The sequence below is a fragment of the Mastigoproctus giganteus genome, chromosome 12 (assembly GCF_048544385.1).
Source record: "Mastigoproctus giganteus isolate SK-2022 chromosome 12, ASM4854438v1, whole genome shotgun sequence".
NCBI lineage: Eukaryota > Metazoa > Arthropoda > Arachnida > Uropygi > Thelyphonidae > Mastigoproctus > Mastigoproctus giganteus.
Window position 1 is genome coordinate 20,461,191 of NC_143586.1, and position 16,139 is coordinate 20,477,329.

The 16,139-nt window shown below is 34.5% G+C and overlaps 1 protein-coding gene across 1 annotated transcript in view; it reads right to left on the bottom strand.

Moving 5' to 3' along the window:
* LOC150076763 (uncharacterized) overlaps positions 1-16,139 on the bottom strand; it is a 408,267-nt gene that overhangs the window by 127,871 nt on the left and 264,257 nt on the right. Inside the window, exons 21-23 of the mRNA XM_090386915.1 lie at positions 11,322-11,478; positions 4,097-4,161; positions 3,273-3,410 (exon numbers count right to left, since the gene is read on the bottom strand). Of these exons, the coding sequence (XP_090243041.1) occupies positions 3,273-3,410; positions 4,097-4,161; positions 11,322-11,478 (360 nt within the window). The remainder of the gene's footprint in view (positions 1-3,272; positions 3,411-4,096; positions 4,162-11,321; positions 11,479-16,139) is intronic.

Below are 16,139 nucleotides of genomic sequence, written 5' to 3' on the forward strand. Positions count from 1 at the left end.
ACTCTTCTAAAACTCAGTCTTGTCTTATATCTCGCAAAAAGGATTCTTCTGCTCCTATGCTTATCTTTAGTGACACTCCGATTTCTAGGCAAAAGGATATATCTCTTTTGGGGATTACCCTGACTTCTAATCTCTCTTGGCACAAGCACATTACAAATATTGCTTCCTCTGCATCTAAAAACTTGGTTTTCTCTTTGGCTCTCGGCGTTACTTTTCTTCCAAACAGCTGCTCACTCTGTATAAATCGCAAATCTGCCCTGCCCTGCAATATTGTTCCCACATCTGGGGTGGTGCCCCCAAAACCTCTCTCAGGCTTCTTGATTCCATTCAGAAGAGGGCAGTTAGGTTAATTAATGATTCATCTCTAACAGAGTCTCTCCACTCGCTGTCTCATAGACACACTGTTTCTGCTGCATGCCTCTTCTACAGATACTTCCATGGGCACTTGTCTTCTGAATTGGCTTCTACAATTCCCGCTCTCTCTTTCCAAACAGTCCAAACATGTGCCGCCACCAGCCAACATCCATTTACTGTCCAACTTCAAACCCACAGAACCAACTTTTCATCTTCCTCATTTATTCATTCAACTGCCGTTTTCTGGAACAACCTTCCTTCATACGTATTTCCTGAAAATTACAATCTACAGTAGTTCAAGTTCAATGTCAACAAATATCTTCTTTCGTCTTCTCAACCTCCAACCCAAGCACGGTACTAAGTACTATATGTTCTAATACCTCTCGTGTTTGGGGTTCACATAAAAAAAAAAAAAAAAAAAATTTCAACTACTTTCGAGTTCACTACGAACAAAAAATGGTGTATCTACACAAGGATTACTAGAATAGACAGTTTCAAAAGAATGGTTTAAGATGTTTAATTTATAACAAATACTAACAGTCATAATGTACTATTAGACAATTCAATCCAACTGATTAAAGACAAAGAGAGTAAATTTGGTCGTAGCCAAGTACTGTTAAAACCCATCCTGATAGATGTTGGATTTGAATGGTGAGAGCATGTAATCATAAAGTTTTCAGTGAATGCGCAGATACAGCAATTGTCAGGAGAAAATATCTGCAATGAATGACATTGCAGATAACTTCAAAATTTTCAATTCCAATCTTTTGTCGCAAAATCCTCACAGAGTTATTTATTTAAACAAAATATCTATATTTATGCAACTAAAACAAAGAAAGGGTGGGCAAAATGAATCCAAGAGCTGTTGTTTCAAAAGTGCAAGTAGTAGTTATGATGTATGCTTTATTGTTCTGCACACTTCTAACAAAAATGGTTGGATTCCAGGCCACACTTCAGTTATTTTGTTGAAAAAAAAGGTGGGTGATCGCTATGATTCAGTGAATGCTGAGAATTTTCAGCAATGAAGTACAAGCCAGTAATTGCCTAATATTAAAGCCTAATCTTCTTTGATGCATCCTACCAATTGTGCTAAATAAACAGGGCTTCAACAGCCACTTGGTAAAAGTGTGACTGTATAAAAATAACATTTCATATCTGCTAGATGCACTGAAAACAGAGCTGTTACGTCTTATGCAAGAAAATAAACTTGCAATGAAATATTATGCTGTAGGTGAACTTTTAGAAGAGCATGGTCATTTAGTTTTAAGGTTAACGCCATACCACTGTGACCTCAATCAAATTGAACTCTTTTGGACTCAGGCAAGATCATGTTATGAAAAAAATGTTTTTGTAGAAACAGTTTACAAATGTGCTTTTTGGCAAAAAAGCATTGAATAAGGTGACACCTGATAGATGGGCTCAATGTGTATAGCATATGAGAAATTTGGAATTATTGGATCAAAGTTGATATCACTGAAGAAAGAATGGTGGGATCATTTATATAAATAATAAATATATAAGTGTGCTCATTATCTAGAATTTATTTAACACCTTTTTTTGATATGACTTAAATTGAAACAGTTAAAACCATATACTTGAAAATTTGTTTTTAAAGGCAGCGTATTGTTCAAAAGTGAAAATTCCATATATTTGCTTTTATTACACACATTGCTACAGAGGATATTCAAACATTTTTATCCATATAAAATGTCATTTTTAATTAAACTATTTACATTTTAAATACTGTAAAATTTTTGTGGTAGCTATTCTGAATGGAGAACACTTGATGGATGGATATAAAGCCATGCTGTTGCAGAGATAAGGTTGCTAAAGAGCAAATTACAGAAAATCTGAGGTTAGATGAGATGGACTTTAGTTATAGTAGGAACTATAGGACTGTTTACAAAAATTTACAAAAGGTGACTGAGAGCTATTGCTAAAGAATGCAGCAGCAGAATTCAAATGGAATTTGATTGAAATTACATCAGGAAAGAGAATTTAGCCTAACTATTCCACAGAAAAACTGAAACAGTGGCATGTTTGCACTGGACCCACCATGAAGTAAAACTGTAATATACAGAGCAATTAACGTATGAGAGTAAATGGGCCTGTTGTACTGGAATCCATAGTGTATAGGAGATAATTATAAAGTATATATCCAGTAAAATATCTAAGTTAGATATTTTACTGGATATATATGTATCATTATTTCGTATAGAGCAATTAACACTTTCAATATCTGAATTTCTTTCTAATATATAAAGAGGAAAAAATTCCAAAAAAATTCTAAATCACTTACATAAATATAAATATATACACAGATATCATACTAAAATCTTCACTAGTTCACAGAAATACAAGAATAAAAATATGCAAAGCATTAGCTCTTCTAAAAACACAGTTATTGATCTTTCTGATTAATATAAGCTGAAGTGAGATTTATAAGAAAAGCAAGCTGTGTATTACCAGATAGAAAAAGGAATACAGGAGTTTTGGGAAAGCTGAAAGTAGAACCAGTAATACAAAAAATAATAAAATTCATCAAAAAATAAATGAATTGAAAATACTGAAAGATCAAAACATGACAGATTTCTTGAATAGCTCCAATACTACAAAAAAAAAAAAAAAAAAAGGGAAAGAGGAGATATGGTTAACCAGTCAAATGACTAAAACAGACTAAACCCAGTATGAAACCAGAAGGTCATCAGTGGTCTAAATCCTTAATCTGTACAATGAGGATTATGCAGATACCTCATGACAGATTAACTAATAATAGCATGGTCATCCTTGAGAACAAATTTAATTTGGGTCACACAACAAACCATCTTTATACATTGCATTATTTTTTCAAGACGTAACTGTATTATATTCTTGCATTTTGCCTCATGAATTTGCTGAAATTTTTCTTTTCGACTTACCTATCAGAACTATGAAACTTGCAACAGGACACAGAAATAAGGCTACAATAAGAGAAAAAACTGGCTGAATGAGTCCTTGAATTATAATCTGCCACGCCAAAGCCTCCAATAAGACACACACTTTATTTCTTGATGAATCTAAAATAAAAGTGTGAATCACAGTTTAGGTAATGATGTAAAACAAAATAAGCTGATTTTAATTGTATTCTGAATAATGGTTCAGATTTATTACATCAATTTTGCTAATATGAAAATCAATTTTTTTTGTTCCATACATTCTTTTCACATATTCAATGGTAAAATATAATTTTATTTCATTAACTTTATTTTCATTCTAAAGTGCTCTAAAAAGAGTGCTTTGGAGTAGTACCCGGGCATGCACTTCTTTCTACTTTTTAGAGTAGTCATTTTAAAAGAAAGCAGTTAAGTTTTACAAAATGTAAATTATTCACATTACAGACTTGGTGACAAATTTATATAATAAAGCTATTAATTCTGAGCAGATGCTTGTGGCATGCCCTCAACTCCCCCCACCCTTTCACACATTGTAAATATTCTTTTTACCAACAATAAAATTACTCTCTTTATCAGTTTTAATTTATGATACCTATCAAGAAAAGTTTTTTATCTAACATCTCTATTAAAAATTCATGAAATTTCAATAAAATAGACTAAAAAATTATGTCGACTATAACCTGTAAGTATAATAACAAGTTAAGACAAAAAGCAAAATACTACTTTTAATATTAATATTAAATAATATTATAATAAATAATAAATTAATATTAATATTATAAAGTGTGTAATAAAATAAATTTACTTACTTGGAGAATCAAAATCATAAACAAATACCATAGACAAATGAAATGCTAGTGTTGAAGCTGGAATCCTGAAAAGAAAAAGTATTTAATAATTTTTTTTCAATAGCAAAAACTAAACCCCATAGCTAGGATCTCCTAGAATCTATCAAAACTGAAAATTAATATAAAAGTTTACATAATCTATTTATAACAGACCTGTTCTATTTATAATATAAAACAGCTTACATCTGAATTAAAACAGATTATTAACATATTCTCTGTTATTGAGATTCTCTATTATTATTTACAAGGGTGGTTCAAAAGGCTTGTAGATGTATCATTCAGACATTCCTGAAATTTTGTGTAGAAACTATGATTTAATAATGGTATCACTGCATTCAATAATATTTTTTTTTCAGAGATTTTAACCCATTTGTTTTGAAAATATAATGAAGATATTACAGGGCATGCCTGCATAGTGTATATAATGTTTGAGGAGGAAGCACCACTGGTGGTTTCTCACATCTGTGCCTTATGTTCTCTTTTAAATAATATACTTTGTAAAAGCCAGAAAAAGCATTGTGTGTTTTATGTGTAAAGTATTATGTTGGGTTGGCTTTTGGCCACAGGGCCTCTGGTGGGACCCTATGTTACCCCCCCCCCCTACATACTGCTAGGAGGTAAGCCAGACCACCCATTATTCTCCGGCTGGTCTCTTCCAGGGATGCCTGAGCTTCCTGGATGGAGAACAAGTTAAAAAGTTACATATCAATGAGGCTCCAGGAGCCTCATCAATATGTAAGTCTTCATGGTTTTTCCAACTTTCATTCCTTTTCTCCAATTTATTTGGTGCCACATTGACAGCTTTTTTCTTTTCACTGGTTTCTTCGAAAAAAGGAAAAGCAGTTTCCTCAAGAAAAGGGAAAACAGCTTCCTTTTCTCACTTCATTATTTTAGTTAAACTTGTAAGGAACTGAATTATTTTTTGTATATTTTTTTATGTAAGTAACTGAACTGTTTTTATATTGTTATGTTAATTAATAGATTATTAAAAAGAATGACCATATCTAGTGCAGGTTCAACTCTTGTCATAATTTCTATCTTTTTTGTACAAAGCTAAGAAAGTTGGATTCTACTCAACTGGCCTTTGGTAAGGTATTTCTATTGTATATATGACTCAACTCCAAGTTTGGGGATTTAAATATTTAGTATCCCTTGCCACACAAGCATATTATTAAAGGTAGGCTTTGTTTATTATTTCAGACATGTTTCTAAAACTGTAATGTTAATCAAAAACATTTAAAAATGAATTTTTCCATAGTCATAATTTTATAAGTGGAAGTCATGTTCATCTAAGAGAAAGTTCATCTAAGAGAAACAATTTATGGTCAGATAACATCTAAAAAATTCTTCAAATTGAAAAGAATTGAGAATACACTACAGCTGAATGAAAACAAACCACAAGCAGAGGTAAAACTTAATCATGCACTACTTCTAAGGACATGCAGCTTGTAAAACAAGCCTGCAGAACAAGCAGACTGTAAAATAAGAAGTGGGAGACTACTGGGCCTGCTGAGGGTCCTAATGAGAAAGGCAAATACATGGGCTGTGTTAGGGTTACTAAGAGCAAAAACAGGCTTCCATATATAAGCTTGCACTTCCACTTGAATCGGCCAAACTCCATGTACTTTTTCTGACAGAATCTCAGTTATCGGTTGATTCAATTACTGCTCATCTCAGTTGCCCAAATTATTCACTATATGATTCCTTTTGCCTTAAAGGTGGTACTTGTGCATATGTCCATTCCAATATTCCCTGTCAGAGACTTGGTAATTTGGAATCTCCTCTCTTCGATCTTCTCTGGCTTAAAACCTCTCTACCTCATTGAGTCAACTTCATCTGCTGTCTCTACTGTTCTTCCAAATCCAATAATCACTTGGAGAGCTCTGACTTCCTTTCTTTGCAACTTGGCTTTTTCCAGTCCAACTTTCCTAACAGCGAGGTAATTTTCCTTGGTGATTTTAATGTTCACAACTCCAGTTGGCTTCTGTTTTCTAGTCACACTGACCCAGCTAGTTGAGATGCTGAGGCTTTTGCAATTACTAATGACCTCGCAGAGATTGTTCATTTATCTACCAGAATACTGGAAAATCCAACCATACAGCCAACACACTTGATTTTTTTCTCACAAACAAACCTTCTAAGTACACGGTCGAAGCGAGTGGTCCTTTAGGCATCTCAGATCACAACTTGGTGATTGTCTCTTCTCCAATGGAGAATTTATCTCATGGCTATTCCCAACCCCATGTTGTTTGGCATTACATGAATGCAAAATGGGATGACCTGCGAGATTTCTTTTTTTCTTTCCCTTGGTCGGATTACTGTTTCAAAACTTCTGATGTCAATGTTTGCTCAGATCGTGTCAGTAAAATTATTCTTGTAGGAATGGAATCCTTTATCCCACACTCTACTTTAAAATCTCGTCCTTTTTCTAAACCTTGGTTTGTTTGTTATTTGGTTCTTAGGAGCATCAGCAACTAAGGCCATATTGCTCCAGGGATATGGCGGTGGTCATTCCATGATCTTTCCGCATCGTCCGTATTTGGTGGTCACGGGCTCGAACCCGCTAAACCTTGGTTTTCCAATAAATGTGCCAAGGCTGTTCAAGAGAAGAATGTTGCATATTGTAATTGGCTTGTTTCCAATTCTTCAGTTTCATTTTTTACCTACACCAAAGCTCACAACAATTGTAAAGCAGTTATTAATCAGTCAAACAAGATTTTGAACAGGCTAAGAGTAGAAAACTTGCTTCTTGCCTTAACGGTAGCCAAGCATTCTGGTCTCTTGCTAAAGCTATTGGGTGCAACTTTTGCCCATCTCTGCTCCCTCTGTCAAAACCAGATGGTTCTGTTGCCACATCAACCAAAGATAAAGCTGACCTGCTAGCATCCTATTTTCCTTCCAACTCATGTATTGATGATCTTGGGAAATCACCTCAAACCATTCCCAGCACAATCCATTCAATGCCTCCTGTGGGCTTCCGTCAAAAGGATGTCAGAAGGATTTTGATGTGTCTGATGTTAAGAAAACTCCAGATCCTGATGGTATTTTTCCACTTGTTTTCTAAACCTGCGCTCCTGAGCCTACTCCTGTTTTGTGTCATCTTTTTTCACTTTCTTATTCCAAGGGTGTTTTTTCTTCTGCTTGGAAATTTGCTCATATCTAGCCATTTCCTAAAAAAGGGGGACAAATCCCTTCCATCCAATTATTGTCCCATTGCGATTACTTCTACTCTTTCAAAAGTAATGGAGAAATCAATTAACTGCCAACTCTTAAAACTATCTGGAAATCTTTCATCTGATCAACGATTGCCAGTATGGATTCTGTCAGTGTCGTTCCACTGTTGATATTCTGGCTTATGTTACACATCTATAGACAAATCAGTGGAAAGGTTTGGTGAAACTCAAGCCATTTCTCTTGACATTTCAAAGGCTTTTGGTCATGTTTGGCATAAAGGCCTTCTAAATAAGGATTATGATGTGGTTACAAAGGAACTGGATGCAAAAAATAATTTTGATATCATAAATTTGTATTTCAGGAAAGCTTTTGACAATGTTGCATGTGGAATACTATTGTACAAATTGGAGCAGAATGGTATTAAGGGTAAGTTGCTACAATGGATAAAAGGATGGTTGAATGTGAAAGACAGAGGGTAGTAATCAATGGGTGCTGCTCTTTGTGGACTAATGTTATTAGTGGAGTCCCACAGGATTCGGTGTTGGGTCCATTGTTGTTTTGTATATTTATCAATGATATCAGGCTTAGTGTCGAAGTTTGCAGATGATACAAAGGTTGGCAGGGTTGTTAATGACAGTAATGGCAGTGTGCTACTGCAATAGGATCTAGAAAATTTGGGCAGATGGGCTAAGAAGTGGCAACTGAAGTTTAATCTTGACAAATGCAAAGTACTGCATATGGGTAGAAGTAACCCCCAGAGAAACGTACCAACTGTATGGTACTACACTTAAGGTGGTAGAAAATGAAAAAGACCTGCGAGTAATTGTGCAGTCAGATATGAAGTTTTCTGAGCAATGCAGACAGGCTGCCAGGGCAGGTCATGGGGTTTTGTCAATGATATATAGGAATTTTGCTAGCAGGGAAAAGGAGATGATTGTCCCTCTGTATAAGGCAATGGTCAGGCCACGCCTTGAGTACTGCGTACAGGTCTGGAGGCCTCATTTTAGGAAGGATGTAGATTTGCTTGAGCATGTACAGAGAAGGGCAACAAGATTGGTGAGGGGAATGAAGGTATCCTCTTACCAAGTTCTTAAGTTCTGCAAATTGCAGTGGCTGGAGACTAGGCACCTTCGACTTGTTCAGATTACGAACCTAAGGGGGCATAAATTCAAATTAAGAAAAGACAGATGTAGAATATATGGGCGGAAATGTGCCTTTAGCCAGCGGGTGGTTAATTGCTGGAACAAACTTCCATCTGTCGTTGTGGAAGTAGATAGGTTAAATAAATTTAAGAAGGAACTGGACAGGCATTTGGAGATTTGGAGGGAATGGTGTGATTATTTTTTATTTTTTATTTTTGGCTGATGCTGCATAAGCTCACTTGCTTTCTTGCATCACATGCCACTACTACTACAAGCTTCCATCCTATGATTTGCCAGCTGTTCTTTGGGGTATCCAGTTTTCTCTCTAACCACTCACTGCAGGTGATGGTAGATGGCTCTCTCTGTCTTCTAACTTGTCCATTAATGCTGGTATTCCCCAAGGCTCAGTTCTTTCTCTCACTCTTTTCCTCTTGTATATTAATGACCTTCTTCCATTGACCAGAAATTCTATCCATAGTTTTGCTGATGCATTCCACCAATTTTATCCACCAGAAATTCTATCCATAGTTTTGCTGATGCACATTGCATTCCACCTTCCAGTTTGAGAAATCTTGCCCTGCTCAAACAGCTTCAACTTCAAGTATCCACTGGCAAATCCTTAAATGCTGATCTCCAGATAATTCTCCAGTGGGACAAAGATAATTTAATTTCAATTCTTCTAAAACTCAGTCTTGTCTTATATCTTGCAAAAAGGATTCTTCTGCTCCTATACTTATCTTCGATGACGCTCCGATTTATAAGCAAGACCTTGGGGATTACCCTGACTTCTAATCTCTCTTGGCATAAAGCACATTACAAATATTGCTTCCTCTGCATCTAATAAACTGGGTTTTCTCTTTTGCTCTCAGTGTTACATTTCTTCCAAACAGCTGCTCACTCTGTACAAATCACAAATTCGTCCTACCATGGAATATTGTTCCCACATCTGGGGTGGTGCCCCCAAAACCTCTCTCAGGCTTCTAGATTCCATTCAAAAGAGTGCAGTTAGGCTAATCGACGTCTCATCTCTAACAAAATCTCTCCACTCTCTGTCTCATAGATTTTCTGTTTCTGTTGCATGCCTTTTCTATATGCATGGCACTGTTCTTCTGAATTGGCTTCTATAATTCCTGTTCTCCCTTTCAAAGGAGTCCGAACACATGCCGCAACCAGTCAACATCATTTTGCCGTCCCATTCTCACAGAACCAACTTTTCAAACTCAAAGAACCAACTTTTCATCTTCCTTGTTTATTCATTCAACTGCTGTTTTCTGGAACAACCTTCCTTAATACGTATTTCCTGAAAATTGCAATCTACAGAATTACATATTTGTTTAACATAGTATACTATAAAATAGTAAATCAATTATAAGGAATTATGGGAGATGTGGTTTCTTTCTTTGGCAATTTTTACTTTTTATTTAATTTTATTTTACTTTAATGTTTATTATTAGTTATATTTTGTAGTTTACAATAATATACCTATGTAAATCTAAGCAAGCGCTATTATAGAATTTTTATTGTGAACCCCTTTGGATGGAACACTTTTACAAACCCCTGGGGGTTCGCAAACCACTGGTTTAAATAAATGCAAGGAAGAATGGGACAAACCTTTGGAGTGAATGGATGGGTGAAATGGGAAGTGGTTTTTTTTTTTTTTTTGACTGATGCTTTGATGAGGCATATGATGCAAGAAAGCTTACTAAGTTGCTGCTATGAATCAAGGAGTATAGTTTTTCATCAGGCCAAGTGCCCATTGGTTATTCACAATGCAGGTTAGATCTTCATTAATTCTGCAATTTGGGTGAAGTTCTCATTTTTGAATATAAATGATATAACAAAAATTAATATATTAACTCATAAATGGAATAAAGATTTTTTAACTGATGAAATAATTGTGTTTTTTCTTGCTCATTCTCCATTTTCAGTAAACTAATTTGGGCACTAGTTGGGTCACTCAGTTATAGTAATTCTTTCTGTACATGTCACACATCATGTGACATCCTCAGTTTACACATTTTTCTGCACATAGCACCATAGCTGGCACTAATAAAGCAGCTTGGTATAAAGATATAAGTATTTTGCTATGATTAGTCAAGTTCATTAAGATTGTATTTTGATTATATTAGCAAAACCTATTTATAAATCAGGCTCCTAATAAAGCAGCCTGCCATAAAGATATAAGTATCTTTCTTGGTTGATTAAGCTCAAAAAGGCCATTTTCTTTTATGAATCATTATTATTTATAAATAGATACATAATTAGTTATTTATTTGGTTTTTAGGAGCATTAGCAACTAAGGCCATATATTGCTCCGAGGATATGCGGTGGTTATTCCCTGACCTTTTTGCATCCTCTGTATTTGGTGGGCACGGGCTGGAACCCCAGTCTAATCAAGAAGCATGTGCTACGCACTGCTGCTCCTGCCCACCTGGCTACGGAGGTGCCAAATAGATACATGGAAATCCTATATGCTCTCAGGATGATGCATAAGATTTTACAAGCTGCCAACTACACAAGCTGACTTATGCATAATCTATCAGAGAGTAACAATAACTCTTTCACAAATGTAATGTATTTATTTTTAAAAATTATTGTTTGAACTGCCAGATTCTACTGTTTGTAAAAAAATCAACACCACAGCTGGGAAAATTCTGTTCCTAAAAGAAAGAAGCATTTTCCAAACCTACACATTTCATTACGTCAAAATGTTAGCCGTTTATAAACTCATCAAAGGAAAACCCTCTTTCCCTCTTCAAGCACTGCACACTGATAAACTATATACTAAAATGCTGTGCACAGATAATAAAGTTATTTAACTAAGAATATTGGTAAAATAATAAAAATTAATTTAAGTAAAATTTACTTACCATACTGGTGCAAACAGTGCTAAAGCTAAAGACATACTGGAAGCTAAAATGGTTGCACAAGGTACGATTATTATGATGAGAAGGGTTCCAAGAGCACCCTTCACAACATAATTCCACAAACGATTCAAATGACGACTGAATCCTTTTCCTATAAAACCTAAATAAAATAATAATTGTATTAAAAGCAATTATTATAAAAATAGCACTACTTTATTATACACTATATACAAAAAAATCCATTACAAATACATGATTATTTTACTGATTAAAGTATTTTCAAGTTCTGGCTAGCCACCCTTATTAATATTACTTTGTAAGACTTGTTTCAGTGAAATTAGTTTTACAAAAACAATTCAGCACAATGAATTACCTATGTATAAAATTTTTATAGAGGAAAAAATTAAAATAATGAAATATTAAATGTAAAATCAAATAAAACCAATTTGGTTTCATCAGTGAAACTAATCATCCACAATACCATTTTAAGATGACTAACAAAGGAATAAAGAAAAGCAGATGGATTTTGTGTGGAAAAAAAAAAAAATAATAAAAATAATAAAATAATAATAAGGGAGTCAAAAGAAGTAGACTTGAGCCAAAATAAAAAAAAAAGACTGACATTCCAAAACAATTTAACACCATACAGTCTACATTATACATGGTCCTGAAGAACAGTGCACAAATCAAAAAAAAAAAAAACTTATGTGTTCAGGTCTTGAATAGTTTAAATTTTTACTGTTCTATAATTCTTTTTACAAATAAAATATACCTTTAAAATTATTTTTTGCATAAATTAATTTACTTCTGTTGTATGTATTTTGTTATTTCTTTATTTAATATTATTTTTAAACTTGATGTTCAATTGAAATAAAGAAAACGTTACTATTTCTGTATGCTGAGAAAGCAAAAAACTCACTTTATGAGTATTTTAAAATAATTTTGAAAATTTTAAGTACAGTGAATTGATTTTCTTTTTCTCCAAAGAAATTTGTTGGATGGGATTTTACTATATTATATTCTCCAATATATTTCAAAAGAATACATTTTAAAGAAAATGTTATTACACCTCAAAATGCATATTAATAAAATGTCTATGTACAGTACAATTTCTTTGTGGCAATATATTTGTAAAAAGTCTTTTAGTAAAAATAATTTCACTATTGTGGAAAGTGAAAGGATTTTACCCAAAAGAAAAATAAAAGAGGCCATTTATATTAAAAAATTTAATAATCATGTAATAAATAGAAATAATGGTAGAGACATTGAAGACATTTGGGTTATAGTACTTGGACTTCAGTTGTAATCAATTTCCATGTGCAAATCTTACAGGCAAAATATTGTATCAACACAGAGTTACAAAGAGCTTATTTGATATAACACTGGTACCCTGCTGAAACATATACAGACATTGATATATTGTATTTTTGTTCTTTATCTCCTGTATGAAGTATCAGTGCATGTGAACAAGGAATTACAAAGGCTCCAGAACATATTGTGAAAATAAACCCATTTTATTATCACATTGTGTAGTTGTGTGGATGATTCACTGTCTCTTAATGAAAATACCCCATGAAGGCAAGGGCTCATTTAAAAGCATGATTAAGGAAAGTATTTTAATTATTATTTTTATTTAGGAAAGCTTTTGATACTGTTGCACATGGAAGTCTCTGTACAAGTTGGAGCAGTATGACATTAAGGACAAGTTGCTGTAATGGATAAAGGGATGGTTGAGTGGGAGAAGACAGAAAGTGTTAATCAATTGACACTGCTCTTCACGTACTAATGTTATTAGTAGTGTTCCCTGGAGTCCGTGTTGGGCCATTGCTATCTTCTGCATTTATCAACGATATTGATAAAGATACAAAAAAAAATATCAGATTTAATATCCAAGTTTGCAGATGATACGAAGGTTGGAAGGGTTGTTAATGATGGTAAGGGCAGTATGCTACAGTAACAGGATCTGGAGAAGTTGAGCAGATGGGCTGAAAGGTGGCAACTGAAGTTTAACATTGACAAATGCAAAGTGCTGTATGTGGATAGCAGTATCCCCAGAGTAACATACCAACTGTGTGGTACTACACTCAGGGTATTGGAGAATGAAAAAGACCTGGGGGGGGGATTGTGCAGTCAGATATAAAGTTTTCTGAGCAGTGCAAAAAGGCTGCAAGAGTAGCTCATGAGGTCTTGTCAAAGCTATATAGGAATTTTGCTAGCCATGATAAGATGATTATTCCCTTGTATAAGGCAATGGCCTGGCCACGTCTGGAGGTCTGGAGGCCTCATTTTAGGAAAGATGTAGAGCTGCTGGAACAAGTACAGAGAAGGGAAACAAAATTAATGAGTGGGACAAAGGGTTGCTGTTACCAAGAAAAGCTTAAGTTCTGCAAATTGCAGAGTCTGGAGATGAGGCACCTGCTAGGTGATCCAAGTTAGGTGTATAAGGCCTTGAATGGTTTGAGCAAGCTCAATACTGATGGGATTCTTCCTCTTGCTCAGATACCACACCTGAGGGGGCATAAATTCAAATTGAGGAAAGACAGTTGTAGAATAGAAGTGTTTGAAATTTGCCTTTAGCCAGCGGGCGGTTGATTGCTGGAACAAACTTCCATCTGTTGTTGTGGAAGTTGACAGCTTATATATTTTCAAGGTTGTACTAGACAAACTTTTGGATTGAATGGATGAGTGAAACGGGAAGTGTTTTTTTTTTTTTTTTTTTTTTTTTTTTGGCTGATGCTATATAAGCTTTCTTTCTTGCATCATATGCCTCTACTAATGCTAATGTTATTTCACATTTTATACTTCAGGAGAACAATATGTGGCAAGATTTTAGTATTAGTATCTGGTATTAAGAATGGCAAATGATGCAAGCTTAAACAGTATTAGCCAAAAAAAAAAAAAAAAAAAAAACACTTCCACAACACGTGATAGAAGTTTCTAACAATCAATTTCTCTCTGACTGAAAGTAATTTTCATACATCTTTCCTGCAATCATCCTTTACCTTTTTCAATGTAAGTTTATGCCCCTTATGTGTGTGTTTTCCAAGAAAGAGTAAGTATGTCACAAGCATTTAGTTTACCAACCCATTCAAAGTATCAAAGTAACTTCTGCACCTAGTATCTATGCACCTGAAGCACAGGTGCATAGATACTAGGTGCAGAAGTATGCAGAACTGAAGTCTTTCATGGTAAGAAAACCAGTTTATGTCCTGACAAATCCTATTGCTCTTCTCTGCAACCTTTCCAACAGTTCTACATTTTTCCTTCTTAAAATTAGGCTTCAAAACTTGTATTCAGTACTTAGAATATGGCCTAACCATTGCTTTATACAATGAAATAATCACTTGCATGTTCGTGATAGCAAAATGTCTGTATGTCTTTGACAATATCCCATGAGCTCTCCTAGAGTACTTCTATACTTGAAATAAATTTGATGTAAATAATACTTGTAAATAAATTTGATCAATTTTAAGTGCTGGTCAAGACATCAAAGGCAGGTATTATTGGGATATCAGAGACATAGTTCACAGATACAAACAGTGCAGAATTGGAATTTGGGGAGTACAATGTGTACAGAAAGGATAGACAGGATAGGAAGGGAGGAGGGATTATGCTGTTAGTTAAAAAAACACAAAATCTAAGGAAGTACATCCAGTTGACATAGATGAACAGAGCAACGTTGAATCAGTTTAGTGTGACATAAGCAATGGGAAAGCAAAAATGAGAGTAGGAGTGGGTTATAGGCCTAATGACTCTAATGAGTACAACAAACAATTATACAGAGAAATAGAATGGACCAGTAAATCAGATTGTGTTATAATGGGGGATTTTAACTTCCCAGATATTGACTGAAACTTATGGGTTGGTCACTTGCACATTAGCAAGACTTTTGTGGATTTATTGGATGATTGTTTTCTGAAGCAGCATGTTCGAGAGACAATCAGAGAGGGCTATATAGGTCGACCATCACTAATCTGGCCACCAACAATCTGGCTCCACTGCTAATTTGGACATAATTTACATGAATGTAATTTCAAATTTCCTGGGTCGGCGCACCTACTGCTACTGTTTTGGTGGCATTGGTTGCAGCATTCAGCTGTTGGTGTGAATTCATAAACACTGGCAAGCCATTCCTACTTGTTTTTCTGCATTTATTATTATAGCCTGTTCGCATTTATCCCCAGTCATGGTTCCAATGCATAAAGGAAGTGCTTCTCGTGGTGTAAAGTGCAAACACCATACATTGTCCATAACAAATAAAGTTGAACTTCTGAAAAAACTGTAAGAAGTCTGTAAGAAGTTTAACTCTGCTCAGTTGTAAATTCCAGCAATTTCTCTCAGTGTCTCGTATTTTTGTAATTTTCTTTTAGCCATTCCTTTCCAGATTTTTTTTTTTTATAACACACTTGTACAAACTTGCAGAAAAACACAACACAATATGATGGATAATACAGTGTGCTGACGAACTGTTTTTCACAAAATCTCTAACAATACTGACAAATTTATTGCAACGTTTGAGAGTTTATTTTATCATAATTAGTTTTATTCCAGTGCTCACCTTGTGTGCAATAAATTAATCAGAAACGATCTTCATATGTATGCCGTAACAGCATCACACGTATGTGGCTGACACAGCTTCTCAAGAAATAAAGTAACCTACTGCGTCACATTGCCCACATATATGCAACACAAAAAAAAAATACTCATTTTTTTTGATATTTTAAATGAAAAAAACGACAAAACTGATATTACAATATTTATTTTAGAATTACTAAACAAATTATTTGCTAAATATTTTTGGCCCCTGGGGAATTTTTTTCT